The sequence below is a fragment of the Cyanistes caeruleus genome, chromosome 7, assembly GCF_971803275.1.
Source record: "Cyanistes caeruleus chromosome 7, bCyaCae1.hap1.1, whole genome shotgun sequence".
Taxonomy (NCBI): Eukaryota; Metazoa; Chordata; class Aves; order Passeriformes; family Paridae; genus Cyanistes; species Cyanistes caeruleus.
The window spans coordinates 20,707,946-20,727,559 of record NC_141707.1 but is presented as its reverse complement, the minus strand read 5'-3'; the positions used below and the strand labels follow the sequence as shown (position 1 = coordinate 20,727,559).

The 19,614-nt window shown below is 37.6% G+C and overlaps 1 protein-coding gene across 1 annotated transcript in view; it reads right to left on the bottom strand.

Annotated features, from left to right (window-relative positions):
* LOC111931795 (dynein axonemal heavy chain beta-like) overlaps positions 1–9,197 on the bottom strand; it is a 41,055-nt gene extending 31,858 nt beyond the window's left edge. The window contains exons 1-4 of the mRNA XM_086897835.1: positions 9,023–9,197; positions 8,349–8,451; positions 7,809–7,919; positions 4,735–4,806 (exon numbers count right to left, since the gene is read on the bottom strand). Coding sequence (XP_086753961.1) covers positions 4,801–4,806; positions 7,809–7,919; positions 8,349–8,451; positions 9,023–9,066 — 264 coding nt within the window. The 5' untranslated portion in view covers positions 9,067–9,197 and the 3' untranslated portion in view covers positions 4,735–4,800. The remainder of the gene's footprint in view (positions 1–4,734; positions 4,807–7,808; positions 7,920–8,348; positions 8,452–9,022) is intronic.
* Positions 9,198–19,614: the final 10,417 nt, after the last annotated feature.

Genomic DNA, 19,614 nt, shown 5'->3' with positions numbered 1-19,614 from the left:
AGATATCCTGGACTGGGTCTTCTCTCTGTAGACAGATGAATAGGCTATCAAATGCAACACAGATTTTGTTGATAGATTTTCATTTCAGCTCCTTTTCTGGAGGAAAACAAGTTCACCCCAATATTATGGGATTATTTTTCCCAGACACTTTATGCTATTGTTTTACTCTGCTCTCCTTGGAGTACACTCTGCATCTCTGTATCTTCCATTGATCATAAATATTCTCCTAGTCTTTAACATGGCATGCAACCATAAGGTGGTAGCATCTGAACAGAAAAAAAGATAAACAATCTCATTACAAAGAAGAAACTTCAATAAGTATGCTTCTTCAAGAAAAACAGAAGACAGAATTCTGGTGAATTCTAGACTGTAGTGATTTTATTTTTATCCTCTTTTCTATTATATTGGAATTATGTTCATTCAGACCAGGAACGTAGTAAAAAAACACTCTATAATAAACAATTTATCTGCAAAAACATAGTTTCAGTATAATAACATCCCTTTCATCTTCCTAATACTTATAGTATAATATTTCATGAAACAGGGCATATACCTGTCAGATACCTGTCTTACCTCATGCTGAGAATCATACCTCCAAGTACCTTCTGTAGAATGGATGAAAATTTTGTAAAATGTTCAGTATCTTTTTCCTCCATATATTTAACTAAGGAAATGCAGCATGATTTCATGGAGTCATAAAAGGACCAAGGAAATAAGAAGCTATATATCACTGGGGAGGGGAAAGTGCTCCCTGCACATTTAATTCAGACACCTTTTTTCCTTATAGATGATACTGTCAAATCCCTCATTAGAAGCAAATATTTCAGTCAGTGATACACATTCTTGGGTCACCAAAAGATGATTATTTGCTTTCCACAGCACCTATGTTTAATGGACAATTAATGTCCTGTTGTAAAAGGAGTTATATAATTAGGTTGTTTGTTTGCCTTGGAAACAGAGAATCCTTCCCATTACCCCTTCTTTCTATGACTTTCATCTTTGTTATAATCCCATTTTATTTACCTCTGGTATACCTTGTTTTCTTTAGAATTGCCTGACTTTATCCTCCTTCAGTCCCAGCTTGTTTGAAAAAAATTTTTTCCGGATTGTCTCTTTTGCTCTGTATTCTTCCTAACTTCACTGCCAGTATAGATTATCCTGACACACTGAATACCAAAGGACTACACCAGCATTATGAAAAGCACATCAGACTTGAGGCTAAGACACTTGCCATTGTTTCTGATGTGTTGTTCACCTCAACCTGTTCGTATACCCTTCATTATCTCTTTGATACTCCAATTCTCCATTCTGTCACTGGCTATTATCAGTCAACAAATGTTGGCCTTGTTAAAGGCAGTGAAAATGCTCCTCTTCACATCAGGATTTCATCCAGAGTGCCAGTTCCAGCATGGTTTCCTGAAGAATGTTGCATTCATTTTTAGGAATTGGCAGATTAGGGTCTCTATGCTGCAAAGTGCTAATACAAATGCATTACTGGGGCTTTTTACAGCAGAGAATCACTATGACGCTTAAGACAAAATTCAATAAACATGTTAATAAGTATTTGGTGTGTAGATGGCTCATGCAACCATACTTCCCCTACTGCCTTCATATTTATGTACAAGTTGATTCAATATGATCTATGTTTTTATGTCTAGCAGATTATTGGGAAATTTTATTTGGAAATTTTCCATTATTGGGGTATTTCTTGTTAAAATGCTCCTTTTTGCAGTGACTTGTTGATCCAGATGTAGTATGAGAGTCAAGAAACTGCACTCCTCCTTGCTTCTAAACAGATGTTAAATAAGCAGCCCTCAGGAACTATGGGTAAAATTCCTACCTCAATCCAAAGATTAATATTTCCAAATGCATTGAAAAAATGAAACTGTCTTTAAATCCTAGAGATAAAATACAAAGATCAGAAACTATTGAAGAATATGGTTTTTTACTATGCTTTTTTAACATTGATTTCCCTCACCAGCGCTCTCTCAGGCTTCCCAAATTGCTGCTGTCTCCCACGCACCTGCTGATGGTCTCACACTACTGCTCACTTGTTGCCAGCTCAATCCATAGAACTAAAAATGTTCTCACTCATATAGAAAGTGACAGCTGAATTTGTTAAAAGCTAACCCAGATAGGAAGGCTAAACAAAAAGAAAGCTAGCTTGGGAAAAACGTAAATTAATGATTGGTTCACTGAGTTGCCAAATCTTGCAGTATTTTTTCAATATTTTTTTTAGGAAAAGTATGTTCAGAATTGTTAGATATTCTTTGCTTTCCCTTATTTTTTATCTCCATCCCCACTTTCTGCCTGCATGCAGAAGGCAGTACAGGAACTGTGATAAGAGTGCTTTTTCAAGAAAAATCCTGCCAAACTTTGTGGGCATGAGGTAGCAGAAGGAAATGGAAGGACCATTCATATTTGAAAAGACAACCACCATAGTAACATTTGAACGTGGACTTGAGAAGGATGAGGAAGGAAGCCATCATCTTCAATGGGAGTCACTTGGACTCCCCAGCACTCTGCATGCTCTTCCTTCCCTGCAGTCTGCTCTGCACCTAAATTACCTTCTGGTAAGTTACAAAACCGGGAGGGGGAGAGGACATCTCAGGGGTCCTAAGGTTGTGCTTAAGTTTGTTGGCTAAACAAACACACATATATACCAAAAAAAAAAAAAAAAAAGAACAAAGGAAAGAAAAGAAGGAAGCAGCTGGCAGTTTGGCAGTTTTATCCCAGATCCCCAGTTTTGTCCTTTGCTATGTCGGACAACATGTGTTAGATGCCTCCTTCCTAGACTATAGCAGAGTGCAGTGATACCATGCAAGCTTTATATCTGAGCTGCCTTGGGTAAGAAAACAAACTGGTTGTGTGGGAGCCAGATCTCTGCAGATGTATTTACCTGGCTTTTTCAAGTGTGCAGGGGCCACAGATCTGCCACATTCAGGCATTTGTTTCTGGTACTTGAATCAGCTTGTTCAAGGTTCGCACCACAGGGCACAGAAGTTTGCTGTATAGACAGGCTTAGAACAAACACATTTGAGAGAACTACTATTTGCAGGGACTGCTCACATTCAATATCAGAGCAGTCTGGAACACAAACCTGTTTTCTAATCAAGTGACATCTTGTCATGAGTGCCAAAATTTTGAGCTTTCAAAAAATTTTTATTGTAACATGTCAGTATTTCGCCCTCCATATCACTGCAAAGTCATCAATCATACTCCTACTCTTGACTGGGCTGGAGGCTTTACTCCAACATTGTGAAAATTTGGTCTTACCCTCACATTCCTACTACTCTTCCCTCCAAGGAGAAGTGCCTTGGAACAGCACAAAAACCAAGACATATGAGTTATACTAGTAGATCTAGTGAATGTATTTAATAAATAGTAGACTTCCAGCTAGAAGCTTTATACAACAGAAACCTAGGAATAAGATCACGGCTGTTATGCAATGCATTTCAATTTAAAAAATAATAATTATAAACAACAGCAACTTTTCCAGGCATTTCAGAACAATTTGGAATTATTTGAATCCTGGGCAATTATATATGAAACATGGTTAAATTTATTCTCTTGGTACCTTTACCCATCATAGTTTGTAAGGAAATTTTCAGGCTTTTAGGAGAGTTGTTCCATGAGATTTTATAAGCACTTCTATCCAGATAATTAAAAGAGTCTAGATATCTTATGGCTAAACTCCTCACTGACTGAGAATGCTGCATTCTCTTTCTGGTGGCCATTGGACTACCATGAGAAAATGGTAGAACAGAAATTAGGGGCTCAGGCATAGCAGTTACTTTGAGTATTGACATAGCCTATACATGTATATTTGGGGAACTCTCCACTGAGTTAGACTGGCAGTGTTAAAAAAACAGGTATTACATAAATCACACAAGAATTTAAAATGTTTTTCAAAGAGGAAGAGGAATTTATAAATACAAGAACTACTTTCTATAGAAAGACCTGTATTACTTGGAATATACATATCAAATCTCTAAAATTAAAAAAATAGTTGAATCTAGTCACTGTGGGTAGAAAAGTTCTGGGTAATTTTCTGATGCAGGCAGATTGCATCTTATATGAGTGAGATGATAGATTTCACTACCCTGTAACTGCAGCCCCTGTGTTGCAAAAGGATATTTATGGTCCTGCTCTCTCCATGGTGGTTAGAGCATCCATCTCTGGGGAGCAGTCAGTAAACAGAGAAAATTCCCTGAGATTAAAAAAATAGTGTGTGTATAGGAAAGGATAATTATTTCTTTTAAAATATACCCACATAGATATTTTAATAACATTGAAAACCAGAAATTGAAAGCACAAGTCGAAAAGGTTTTCACAGCCAAAGCACACAGCGTTAAATATCTTATTCACTGCCTGTCTCACTCGATGGAGATCATAATTACTATCAAGTTAGTATGAAGCCTGCCAAATGTGCCTGACTTCAGGGCAGCATGCTCCTTTGCAGCCATTTTCTTTCCAGAATGACTAATAATCTGCGTATGATTAATCTAATTGGGATAGTTCAGGGTATGAAGGTTGTTTATAAAAAAATAAAAATATGTTAGATAGCACCTTAGTGGAGCATCAAGCAAAAAACAACTATAGAGTTGTTAAATTTCTTAAGGAGAGTGACATATTGATCCCCCATCTTGGATCGATTCTACTATAATTCTATTATGAACAGCTTTATGGTGTTTTTAACCATCACATAAAAACAAGAGAACTCAAAAAAATTACCTGAGGGTGTTTTTGGTGTGGCTCTGATAGGACTGGGCAAAACACAGAATACCTCGTTTTCAGTGTTCATTCCTGTTTAACAGAAAAAAAAATAATACTTGTAAATCAGAAAGCTTAAAAACACAGCTAAACAGAAATTTCTAAGACTCATACACTTTCATAGAAATTACACTTTGGATCAGTCAGCATTTTCAAGTAAAATCATATTATAGAACATTTATAATTAACCTAATTACAATATATACTAATCCAGGCTGTATCACAACAGTGATTCTTAACAGTTAGAACAAGCAGTATGAGAATCTATTTGAGATGTGTTTCTCAGTTCTATCTATTACAAAAAAATATTGTTGACAAGCTCAAACACAACAGAAGGAACACATCAGAAACTGGAAAGATGGTTTCAATAAATGAATAAATGCTCAAACTTTTTTTAAAAAAAAAGATCTATGTATTTCCACGTATTAAATGATACTGAAACTACAAAAATAAAGGTTGTTGCTTAGGAAAGAACTCAATGTATGGCAAAAAAACATGCTAAACATATTTCCGAGTGATCAGTGAAATATAAGCATAAAAGGAGAATAATAGTACAAAATGGTAGCCAGGCACAAGCTCTGCTCTTGAAGACAAAAGGCCCCTTTCCTTTTTAGTTAATCAAGTCTCTTAATTTCAGCTGAAATTAGCAGGTGAAAAAAAGTGAACCTGAGCTTCTTGTTCAAGGTGATGAATGAAGGTTGAAACACCAGCTGAACCTGCTCACATAAACACTGTCCTCCCAGCCAAGGCACCACTGTCTCAACTCTCACAACCAACACTGAATCTCATTTTTAGGAACTACCTTATAGGCAAATAGTGCAAGTCACAAATTATAAAGTGTCATGGTATTACTATAATCTCATTTTGACACTTGTTCTCAAAAAACCCATGATTTAATTTAGCAAGATATGTTACATCCATCTGGATGTGCAAAGTTTGCATGTGTAATTACCTGTGATCACACACACACATGAGCAGCCATACTGGGCCAGAGAAAGGATGGAATCAGTCTAGGAGGTGGTCAGCAGCAGCCACCAGATGAGAGTAAAACCATCACAAGAACATATGATATTTTCCCCCCTAATACTCTCGTAATTTCTGAATATTTTCAGCTAGGGAGATTTTCTGAATGGGTTGTGCTTTACCTTATGCTACACATAAGGTAGCACTATTCCAGTTATAAACTCTGGTCTGTCCTTGACTGCATGAAAACCTGTGCTCATTAAAGCCTTTGGAAAATAATTGCAGAAGTCCTTTATCCACTGCATGAAGTTCCTCTTGTTTTAAACTTCTCTCTCCCATTCCTTTCACAGCTCTTGCACTGTAAGAGACAGCACTGAGTCTGCCCATACCTTCTTGCTAGCAGTTGTGGTTTTGTAGATCTCTAATACAGCTGCTCACATTGCTTCCTTTCAATGCTATCAGGCCTCCCAGCTTCTGCACAGAAGCTGTTGGTTAAGTCACCTTTGCTGCCCTTCTCTGGACTTTTTCCAATTCTAAAACATTATTTTTGCAATGACATGTCTAGAACTGCACCAATTTTCAATATCCTGCTGTTGCATGGCTTTATACAGTGGGATAATTATATTTTCTGTTTGTTCTCTGTTCTCTAATAACTTCTAACTATTGATTCTTCTTTTTTTTAACTACAGCCAAACACCGAGATGATCTTTTCATTGAACTATTTATCATAACCCCCACATCTCACTCTTGAGTGGTAATCATCAGTTCAGAGCCCATCATCTTCTGTATGAAAAAGGCTTTTTTCCCCAGTGTACATATACTTTACATTTATCTACTCTGAATTTCATCTGGGTAATTTTATTACCCAATCACTTTGCCAGTTTTTCACAACTGATCCTCATCATTACTACCTGGAAGAACTTCTCATCGTCACCAAACTTCTTGTGCACTTTTAAATAGCATGGATCTCCCTTTTGGTACTGTTAACCCTTCCTCAGACCCATGCTGATGTCCCCACCCTCTCCTTATAAAAAAAAAAAAAAAAAAATAAAAAAATTTAGAGAAAATTCTGATCCCTGAAACTGGTTAGCCCTTAAACTCCTTTGGCTAGTTTGATTACAGTTTTATTTTTAGTCTTAGTATGCAGCCCTTCTTACTTAGTTTGGACACAACTTTGGTTTTCTGAATCACCTTTCATACTTCTAACAGCACTTTTTCCTTTGCTGATTAGCCATGCCAGGCTCTTTTTACCCTTTCTGAAGTCTTTCCCAAAGGATGGGGCATGCTCTGCTACTGTGTCCCTACCTCAGAGATCTAACTCTCTGGAAGAATTTAATTCTTTTAGTGGCCCATTTTAGCTTCTTTTTAGTGGGCTTCCCTGCTTTCAGAGAGTTGTTCTTTTTGAAGTTAAGCATATTTGTGGTAGATTTTTTGGCCTTTGTTGCTCCTGTGGGGGGACTGAATTGAAGTACATTACGGTCACTGTCACAGAGCGGCGCTTCCATTGTAAGATTCCAAACCAGATCCTGCACATCACTCAGACCACAAACAAGCTGTCACTCAGTGAGCTCTGGTTGTTTGGGGAGCTGATCTCAAGCCCCCTCTCTGCTTTGCTGCTCCGTCAGCTCTGTCACAGGTGCATGGCTCTCTTGGAGGATTTGCACGTGGGTCTGTCAGAAATGGGATTAAAGGAACTGAATTGTTGTTTCCTTTAATAGTCTATGCATTTAAAAAATATAGCACAGACACAAGCTTTCAGAAAAGTGTAACTGTTGAGGTAATTGTTACATGCACATCCTAACAGACACATTTTGTCAATCTTTGGAATTCAAGCCCTAACCACCTTAAAAATGGAAACTCCTGACCTGAGCACAGGTATGGGCAGTGGCAACAAAAATTTGGCACAAGGCAAGAAAAAAATGCTATGCAACTGCCACAAACAGCTCATTTGAGCTGGCAGAAAAAGCACAGCCAACACATCTTCCCAAAAATTTTGAAACAAATAATTCATTAATCAATTTTAATACAAAATGCAGTTAATTCTTAAAAAAAACCCCAAAACCAAAACAAACCCTCAGGCAGAGTTTTGCTCCAGTCTCTTTATCTTTCACAAAAGATGGAACTCTGAAGTTCACCAGATGCTTCGATCTCTCTCTGTTCTCTGTGTGGCTGGTTTCCAGGCCCTGCCAAGAACAGTAGCACCATAAATCCCTAAGACACAAAGGAAAACAATCCTGCTGGTGTGCAAAGGTTTGGACACAACTGTGTACTCTTTCACTGCACTCCTTAAAGAGTCAAAGGACTTTTGAGGACACCTAGAGTGTCTTACACATTATTATTGTTTTACAATACAGCACTTATTTGCTCATATGGGCTTCCATTGCCATGTCTTGTCAATGGGTCTAACTGAAAGTCTCCCTGTGTTCTCTGTCCCCTCAGCACTTTTTATCTGGTGCTTATAACTGTTTAATTCCTTATTTGCTCTGTGCAAGACAGAGCACCATCTGTCTGCTGTGCATTACACTAACACAGCCTTAGGATGTTCATTCTCCTTAAATTGTGTTACTGTGAGCAAAAACATTTTGTTAAAATATGGCATTTGGTGTACCTACCCAAAGATGCTGATTTACTGAAAAACTTCCAGCAGTGGGATTCATGCATGTGACACACTGACAATTGTGGATTTCTTTTAACATCAGTTTCTGTCTGTCATACCTATGCAGTTACAAAATAACAAAGGGATAATAAAGTGCAATTGTATATTCACAGTTTGAGATTTCTATTGACAGATCTTCACACTGAATGCTTCTACAAGAAAGTGTGATTAAATAGCTCTCTGTTAAAAGAGCTGAAAATCTCTCCTTTGTTACAACTCTCTTACACACCATTGCTAGCATTTGGAATATTTTAGGAGATGTGTCAAAGTTGACAGGTCCAAATTTGGCCTCCTCTCACCAAATAATATTTGTAGATTTAGATATCTTCCATGCAGGAAAAAATTCCAGCAGTCACCTCCAAGGCAAGGGCTAGGCTCTCTGTCTAACTGCAGGTCAGCCAATAAACCAGCAACAATCTCCTCTTCTGTCCCACAAAATGTGGGTTTATGTTCTACACTATCCCTCCTTTTCTGGCATATGTATTAAGCTGATACTGAGCTGAAAAATCACTCTGCTTACTCATTCACCTGTGGGATAGATGTTCTTATTAGTTCAGCTTGTCACCTCTAACTTTCCACAGCACCGTTGAAAGCTCTATTTTATTACCACTGCATGGGTGCTCTACTTACAACTTGCAGAGTAATCTTCTGGCTTCTCTTCTGTTGCATATCATGGTGCATGGGATTAACACTGACAGGTAGTTAACTTCTTGGATTATTGTTTTCTAGCCTGCAAATTAGCTCAATAAAATTTTCACAATATATGATAAAGCCAGGTTGTTCTCTTTGTCTGAAGGAATCCTGACTGTTTACAAGTGAAAGAAAAGGAAAAGGAAAGGAAAAAGAGAAAATATATAGGATAGATATTTGATACATAAATAATTAAATTATGTCTGTTCGATTTTGCTTCACTGGGAATCCAAAAAGATTCCAGGAATGAACGTTTGTGTTGGTAGAAAGTTACCGAGAGACATTAATTTTTTTACTGCAATAGTGTAGAACTGCAAATCTGGCTGTTGGATTGTAATTGACAATAGAAAAAATATAATTTTAGGTCAGAAAAATCTGTAAATCCCTTAGCTATTTTAGGAAGAAAAAAAAAAAAAGAAGAGAATGTAAACTCATAGAGTTGGAATGCTTGTCTTCTCCTCCTCACATTAACAACCCAGAAGAAATACAAAAAAGATTCATTTCAAATCATATATATAATGTAGGCCAGTAGATTATAATTTCTTCTCGTCTAGATTTATTAGATAGCTGTAGGCAGAATACTAACATTTGTATCCAAGCATTCTACAGAATTTACTCTAAACTTCTAGCCCGTCTTACGCACTTTTCCTGCAGACACATATGTATTTTAAAGTGAAATAAGTGCAAAGGACAAAAGATATCTTCCTTGATCCATCTCCTACCTCCCCCATCCTTTTGGAAATTTAACAGGGTACACACAATGATGATTTGGAGTCCCTGGATATAATATGCTTCAAAGCCTTTCAAGGAAAAAGGCAACAAATCCAGAAGCACACCTTGGCAGACTATTTGGCTTATAGAGAAAAAAGAACAGCAACATCTCTTTTTGCCTTTTCATTCAGCCAGCTCCAAAATATTTCCCATAAGCAAAATTATAGCAAAAAATAACAACAAAATCCCATACTGCAGGTAAGCAAATAGAGCATGTTTCCCTCTAAACCAGACTAGAAGTACATTGCTTGATTTGACGACAGTTATAGAAAATCAGGAACAATATCTGAAAATGTATTTCCTATCCTGAGGCTCTGCATCCACTACTTGCTTCTTTTGCTCATCAAGCAGTAATTTTGTGTCTTGGCTGCACTAGTTATTACCTAGAACTTCTTTGAACCTTTCAGCACATCAGGGAGGCTTTCTAAAGCAAAGCTTTAAGTAGAATTTATATATTAAAAAGAATATTTTTCCCAAACTGCAGGAAGAAGTCAACATTAATCAATTTTTCGGTGTGTTTTTAATGTCCCAATGTCTGTCTAAGTTAAATTTTCTTCAGGTTTTCTTTTTTTGTCTCCAGCAATCCTATTTTGTAGCATCAAACAAAACTGCAAAATCAGGTGAGACTCTAAGGAACCGACATTTCCCTCTGAGCCCATGTGTCTGGGTCTGTGCATTTAAACTCCGGTAACAGTTTTTTCCTCAGATATGCTGGTCACTATTTGGACATACAAGAATGCATAAGCACCTCTGGAAGTTACCAGAGAACATTTCTCTAGGAGATTTCACTTGTTTACTTTGGCAAGTATGGAAACATCTCCTTCATACTCTTGTGGAGATTCACCTTTTGTACATAGGTCTTCCTCCTTCAAAAGACAAGTATGAGTTGCCTTAACAGCTTTGTGACTCTGTCCACATCAGGTGGAAACTCTCCAAGGACCATGAAGACCATAATGGAAATATCCACAGGTAGTGACAGGGAAGCAATAGAAACCTTACTAAGGTTGTATTAGTCTTTCCATACATTTCTTTTATGTTGAAATTTCCCAGTGAAGTTTCCTTGTAAAAAAATTTCCACCAGCAGATAGCAAGTGAGGAAATGAACACCTCAAAACTGGTGCACAAGCTAAAGCTCCCACAGTCTACCTCCAAATTTAAAGGAATCAATGGCTTTTATGGTGGCCTTTTTAAAATTTCTTCTCCCACTCTGCAGTCCAGGGCAAAGGCACATATCCTGTGACTTCCTTTCTCTGAAATATTCAGACAGGTATTCTGTCTTTCAGTGAATGCTGCAGACTCCAAGTGGGATTCTTACAGCACTAAACATCCCAAGCAAGTAACAAAAGTGGAAGCAAACACTACAGTATGATCATCTTAAATAAATAGCATCAACTAAGACAATTAAAACTTTTACTAATCTCTACAGTCAAGGCATTGCTGGATTAGAGAATGAAAGCAAATGCAAGAACAGGCATTAGTATCAGGAATAATAGGATCATCAATGAAAACAATTACCTTTAACAGCTCAAAGGAGCATCGTTTCCCTGTTTTGTCTTCCAAGTGTTTTTGAGAATATAGAGTAGATGCTGTTATAGTAAATGTTAAAGCCATGCCTCATGCCTAGAAGTATCCAAGCAGGTACTTTAAGCACCAGTCGTCACAGAAGACAACCCATGGGATCTACCTGACCCAGACTTCTCAAATACTAACTGCTTCAGGGCCTAAATGTTTTGGTGCATTGGTGGCTTTTGTTAGTATTAATTTGAATTGCTTCTCCTCTTCCAGATCAAGACGAATGATACAATTGACTGAAATCATATGAAATTATATGTGATGTTAGTCATTAATCATTGTGATTAATAATCAGAAGAGGTTATCACAGGCCAAACTTAAAATCCCTCTACAGATTTTAGTATATTTATGATTTCCTTTCTGTTGTTTCAAAGCATGGAAAAACAAATACTCCTTTTGTATGTTTGGCACAAACTCCCTTGATTGCTTTGCCTTTAAGTGCATTTAAAGAAGAGGTTCCACTACAATGCCAAAAAGGAAATCTCCTTTTCTATTTTTCACAGTGCTGAACTGTGCAGTACAAGAAGTAGGAGAATAAGTTTCACCATTATGATGTGGAAGCAAAGTGGTTGAAAGTCTAACTCCGTGCAGAAACCATCCTGTAACTTTTTGCCTTTTCTGTTGTATTTGCTCTGCAGGTGCTGAAGATTCTCCAAACCTCATAAAGTTAAGTGAGGTCTTCAAATAATCTCACGGTGATTACAGGGATGATGTCAAGCCATGACTTGAAGATTCTGGGAGTTACCTATTTTTTTGCCATTGACACTTACTCTCTTTGCATACTACCTTTTCAATTATTTTTGGTTAATTCTTTGCTCCAGCAAATCCTTTCCAGAAACCTCTGAAATTAATTTTACCTGGCTCAACCAGGCAGAGCTGAAGGATGTACAGAAATAATAGCTCTTATTTTTGAGTTTGTCTTTAGCATAAAGGCAACAAAAACAAAACTTTTTATCACAATATTCCCTGTTCATGTCCAACAATTCTAAACTGAATAACCAGTGTGCCAAAATTCCTGTAATTGCAATTATCTCTCCCTTCCTCTTGAAATGTAGGTTATAAAACTAATAGTTTATACCAGAAAAATAGTCATTTAACTTTTCACATTTATGACAATGAGTGAGAGCTATATTGCATTAAATAAGTGTTTTGTTCTTCTAAAAATATGCCTAGATTTGATCAAGAATAGATAAAAAGGATGTCAAAAATTCCATCAGAATTGACAGGATTCCTATTGAAGAGTTACGGTTCATCATTGATTGAGTTTATTGAGTTACTCAGAGGCTGTGCTTGCGTTATAGGGATTCTAATCCTTTCTTTGTTCCATGGTTCTACTCAAAAGAGACTTCACTTACTCACTACAGCAGAAATGGTGCAAAAATCAGCTACATGAAAGAACCAGGCCCATTGACACACAAGGATTGTTACAGCTACAGAGAGTGAAACACAAGAGATATCGTGTAGTAACTGCAAGGGACTTGAACCACTGCATATTTTCCTGATAGCTTGATAATCCTGGCAGACAGAACAGCCCATTTCCCAGATTCAGCCTTTCTAACCAATATAAGTGGTTTCTCTTTCTCCAGAAAGACAGCTACAAAATATTGCAAGCATTACTGCATATTGTCTTAGAAATTAGAATGAAGACAACCTATTTGCAAAGACAAGCTGTAGAAATACCTCTACACTAGCAGCAAAAGAAATACTATGTTAAACTGTTAGGAGAGTTCACACACTAGTATCAATCACCAGATTTGTGTGTTTTTAATACATAAGTTAATGTGATGAAGAGACATTTAACTAACAAAGTAAAAAAGTGGAAATAAACAGCACTCAAAAATCCATATACTTGAAACTGATCTTAATTTTTGGTAATACGGAAGGATTATAAACACTACAAAACTAAAACGCAAACAGGTATTTCAACAGGATTACATTATATAGCATTTGCAGCTCAGTGTAGTAGAATAGTGCATTCTCCTGCCACTGAAATGTAGTGAAATGCAATATTAGAATTATTATGGAATCCATATGCACATTTTCTAATATGAATGGTGTGTCATAAACATAACTCATTCTATTACTGCATGAATATGTTGAAATAATATAACATGGTCATAAATGAAGAGAAATTACGTTGAATTGCTTGCTCTATTGAAATACTCTTCAAGAAGATCAGAATTAAAATAGGGACACTTAGTAAATACTGCAGCAATGGTTTTATTCTTTGAAAAGTGTCCATTGTACGTGAAAATGAAACTGCAGATACACTTCAATATTTATCACGCCAGGTATTTCATTCACATTGTAGAAAATAGCCATATCAATGGCAGAAATGAGGTATGAAGTTAGCTTGTGTAGTGGATAAACTGGCAGGGAAAGAAAAAAATTGCAGTCTATAAATCTCCAAATGAAAAATACAATATAGGGCTTCATAATGCCTTATCATTGAGATGAAACTATGAACTGGAGGAGCCAGACAGAAAAATGAATATGTTTAATGGGCTCTTTGTATTCGAAAACATGCTACATAATTCAGACTCATTACAGTTTTCTGGCTGTTTGTATAAAACATGTTAAGGTAAACTGTGAGTGAAACAGTTGTGGATGAGTAAGCAGAACTGTCTCAAGGTTGAAACAGATTCTGAAAGACGGGGTCAATTTCTTGTTTGTGCCAGTAGCAGATAGTTATTTCTTGGGCAAGTCATTTAACTTGGTTTTATCTCCTTGATCTCTATAACAGATAGGCTGTTACTAGGTCCCTCACTGGGATGTTATGTGGCTTAATAGTCTTAACATTGAGGTCCTTGGGTGTAGGATTCTGTGTAAACACAACTATTTCATTTTGACAGATGGCAGCACCTTTGAGCTTAGGCTGCAACTCACTTCCACTTACAAATTATTTTTCTTTATAGTTCTGAATTGGTAAGTGGCCTGGCTTCTTAAAAATGGCTGTGTTGTTGGGGTTTTATTCCTGAATGCATGCAACATTGCATCTTTTTTAAGTAATCTAATTGAAAAAGAAAGAAAATTGAGGACAAAAGTAAGGTGCTATAGACTATACTTATAAGATACAATTGAGTGGGATGCAGAGATTACAGAATTAACACTACCTAAGCTCATTGCAGAACTAGGACAACCCAGCTAGCCAGTACAGTTATCCAGCCTTCACAGTGTTGTTCTGAAGACTCACTGGACACTCTATGTTTTAACGCTCTGTTTCATACCAGCTCAGCTGGTACTACCTTGAGGAATCAAACTGCTTATCATGGCACAGGCTTGCCCAGTGCAAATTAGTCTGGAAAATGCTATAAGCAAACCTTTAAATAACCAGCCCATTTCTGAAAGTGAAAGAAATTGGTTGGAAATTTTCTCTACCAAAAACTACAAAACATTAATAAATTAATAAATAATTAATTAAACTACAATACTCACTTTCCAGTTGAGACAACATAGAAATGAAAAAGGACGATTTTCCAGATGCTCTCTACCACAATCTTCTTTGCACACCTTAGAGAGGAAAATTATTCTCTCAGATGATAAAGAAATTAGTCTGATATCAACAAAAAGGAAGTATCTGAAAGATGCTTTTAACTATTAAATTATTAAACTAAAGCAGGTGAAAGGTGCTAAAATATGACAATACCCCATGTGAAAATAAATACAGCAGCATCAGAAGAAGAAAGTATTTAATCAATCAATCTTATACAGCCAATATAATAAATATTTTTATTAAGAATTAAAAATGTGTATTTATTTACCACAAGTGAAATAAATGCAGGCCAAGAGCCAGCTGGATCTTTCAGAACAAAGCATTCATCCAGCAACAAATGTACCCTGTCCATCAAGTAAAGAGCTAAATGTAATGTCACAACCTGGTTTTCCATGCAAAAGAACTCATCACACCCTGCAATAGTCACCCTCCTTCAACAGAGCTGTCAGGTCCAACAACAAGGCCATGCAGGTGAGCTGCTTCAAGTGCAGATGAAGGGACGAAGAAGGTGGGGAACTGGAGAAGCTCATGTCATGTTTGAAAAGAAAAAGAAGGAATTCTTACTTTCCTCCTTCTCTACAGAACGCACAAATGTGTTGCTGAGAGGCCTGCAAGGCCATTACCAAATTCAGCATTGGTAAACATGGGTTTAGACTCTAAACTGAAAAAATTTTCAGTAACAACTATTTGAGCCCCACCTGTTCAGGGAAAATTATTTATTGGGAAATAGTAAAATGAAAGAATGAAAGAAACAGCAAGAGAGGGAAACCCTGAGAAATAATAATTAGAGTAAAATCAAAATGAGAGACAAGATGCATAAAGGGAGACATACAGTCATGGACAAGTATTTTGTTTTAAAAAAACCAAGCATCCAGCGTTGACAAGTTAGCCTGCTTCTAGTGTAAGCTCTTTGGTAGTAAAGCTGACAATGCAACATTGCTCCTAAGGAGCAGTAAAGTTTATCACCTGGCCTTAGTTGCAAGATATGGATCTGGATTGCAGCCGAACACCATCAGGTGTCCACAGGAGAGAGCAGCAGTGCCTGGATATGAGCTGCAAGAGGAGAGAAAGGAGTAGAGACAGTGGGGGCCTCTCTCTCTCCTGCCCTGAGGCCACACCAGCAGTTTTCTCCTTACAACCATAAATTTAGCAGCACAGCACAGACACTCAGCAAGGCCTCTAAAGCTTACAGCCATGTAAGGGTATCAGACTTCATGGAAAACACCACATGTAGGTGCAGTGGCACATACCTTTGCGTCACACACCCTGGTATCTGTAACACCTGTCATCTAGCTCATTTGGTCTTGGACTTTGTACACAGGATTTTGGTCCATGGCCCCAAGTAACAGGAATTTCAGCTTTCTCTGGCAGTTTCATAGCCTCTCAGTAGAAGGAAAGTTGCCTTGGGAATGACACAAGAAGGACACACGGTAAATCAATGGCAAAGGTTGTAGCCAGGCCACATCATTGGACAGCATCCTATGGACAGCATTTGGGATTGCTGTGCAAATAATTTGGCTGGTGATTGCTGTTCACCTCTAGGTGAAGTCAGGTGAGTCAGCATATGTCTGGGGACAAGCCTGGTCAAGAAAAGCAGAGTGAAGCAGGATGTGAGAGTACACACACTACACGCTTGTGGGCAGCTTGCCTGCATTCCTCCCCCTTCTACTTGTCACATGCATTCCCTCATAGAGTGGGTGTTTCCTATTTGCTCTTCCCCCTGGGCATGGAAGAGGAAAGAAAGAAAGGAAGGAAGCAGCCATCCTCCAATGCTGACTGAGTCTGATCCTTGTCGTAGCTTGCTCTTACACTGCCCAGGAGGCAGAGAGCTTTTCCACAAAAACAGCCTTTGCTGACAATCTAGAAAGTGTTCCATCTGGAAGGGACTACGCAGATGGAGGAGACTGCTGTTTCCACCAGTCAACAAAACAGCTACATGGAACAAGGACAGACTTCTTGTTTAAAGGGGTTGAGAGGAAAGAGAAGAGTGAAGAGAAATCCAGAAACACAAATGTAAGTCACAGGATGCCTCAGAGATACTGATTTCTCTGGTGCAGGAGCAGCCCTCCACTTGAAGATGTAAACTGTGCTGAGGTTATTGCAGATTAGTGTTAGGATGACTGAAGGCCCCCTGTCACTGGTAAAAATTATTCCTCCTGCAACCTCTGAATTTTAAATGGTTCCTTGTGACCTTACAGGGGGTTCCCATGGCATTTTTTACACTGATGCGAACCTGAACTCACAGACAGACTAGAGGATAGTCAATATCCAGCCAGAATGCAGAACATCACTGGGACCTCTGTGTGTGTTGTGGTTGTCAGAGTACCTATCAGAACAGATCCTGCCAAAAAAACCCTCACACTTAGCAGGCTAGAGGAGTCCTTAAATAGATCAGCAGCAATGCCAGGATGGGCCACTTAATTTGTATTTGTTGGGTTCCAAACATCAGTGGATGGCACAATGAAAACTGCATTGAAATCCAAATGCTAAATAAAGTTAATTTCCTCTAACAAACACAAATTCAAAAAAATGAACATGCATTTTGAAAAACACAGGTCATTACAGTATAAGAAAAAGCAGACACATCGAGAAGGAACAACATGGAAAGTAATCACAACCAAGGCCCCACAGTGGAGGCAAGAAACAAAAGGTTGGATTTGAGCATAGACTGCAAGTTTGAAATGTTGCTTTAAAGCCAGAACATCACTTCTCTGAAGCCTCATCTCATTATGATTCTTCCCCCAAACAAGGGCTCTGCTTGGATCTTATCTTCCATTGGAGTGAATTTAACATGGCAGCACATGGTAGAAATTAGGAAGGAACCACTAAAGAGAAAAAGGCACCCCAGCTACAAGTACTCTGGTAACAATTTGAAATGTAGACATCTTAGTTTTCTGCCCAAGTATTTGGGGCAGTGTTGCCTTGTTGCTTTTATTTTTTAATCAAAATCAAAAATCTTGCAGAACCTTTGAAATGGTTTCTTCAGTCAGAAAATAATTTTTCACCAAAAACTATTTTAGTAAATCTTGGCCCTAGCAGCTGACATATTTGGATGAAAAATTAAATAGGGCTCTGATACCTGAGATTCTCAACACATTTGAGATTTTACTTAGATGTTTGCTGAACAGCTTTCATTTTATTGGTTCACTGGTCACTTTGCTTTCTCTTTGTAAAAGCAACAGCTGTAATTTTACTAACAGTGAAAAATCTGCCAATAGCACTGAGCAGAATTTTAGAGAGGAAAATTCAGACAAAATACCAGAGAAAAGAAATGCATCAGACTGTGCAGTGTCATCATAACTAAAACAGTGAAACTTGCAGTTCTCTTATTTCAAACCAGCAGCACTAGAAAATGTACTTATCCTACCATAACAGTGTTAGAGACTCATCAGGAATAACTCTTCTCTAATTAGGATTTGCTCTGACCAAAGAGATCAGATGCATTAAAGCAGGGCAGCTTATATTTGAAAACACCTTTCAGTCTCAGTCAGTCTGCAAGAACCATGTGAACTTGTGGCTCATTGACAGCACGGCAGGGGCTCCCACAGTGCATGACACTGATTTATCTGTAGAGAGAAAATAAAGTACAGCCAGGTGATACATTATGCCTTTCACTTGAAAAAAATACCACAAATTAAATTATTTCCGTTTGCTGCACAAATATTTTCATATCAGCTGGGTAAGATAATATTTACTAAAGTACTGCATTCATATCTGAGTTTCCATGTGCTCACTGCAATTTGGGCTTGGCCTTCTGACACTTTCAGCAAGGTGTTAAGCTTGTTTCAACTGCAAAAAATGCAAATTTTCCATTTGCCTCAACCAGTGTGGATTTTAGACACATATAAATTACTTTCAGAGTTTGGGCACAATGCCCATTTTTCACTGCTTACTTTATTTTGGGAACATGAGTGGTACAGCCAAAATAATGAAAACCAATTATATTGACTTGCAAATTATAGTAGTTGAAAAATAAAATTATTAAGGAAATGTAACAAAATAAGGAGTGGTAAAAGATAAACAACCTACTGTAAATATTTTGGCCACTGCACTCTAAACTGTATTTAAATCTAAACATGATTTTAGAGTGAAAATTTTATTTTCTTATTACTATGCCCTAAGTTGTAGAATCCTGTTTTCCAGACATTCTGAGGTGAAAGATGTGGAGAGTGGGAGGATACACTCTTGCCCTGAGAAACGTGGCTTAGAGACTCAGGTACAGGGCTTGGATTGTTCCACGATTTGTGCCCTTTTCTTTCATCATTTTCCATGGCCTGAAAAAAGCTGGAAACGCTTAGGCCAAATTTTGTCTTTAATGTGCAATTGCCCATGTGACTTTAGAGGGGATATGATTAGTCTAGAATTTTATACAGGAATGAAACTTCAGCTTTGAAAATGGGAACAATGACTTAAAAGCACAGCTGAACCTCATGCTGAGACACTTAACTGATGCATGGAAAGTCATAATAACAGCAATGAAAGATGTCCAGTATAGATATATTTCTGGGAGTGGTACTTAAATTAACTGTTGTGGAAAGTTTTGCTTCAGAATGAGGAAATATCTGGTCCACACCACTTAGAATAGATTGCTATACCTCCTTAAGAGGAAAGACAGGTGAGAAACACCTCACTTGCATTCTGGCATGACATTTCCTAAAGGTATATATAGGTCTACTGACATTAAGCAATGAACTCA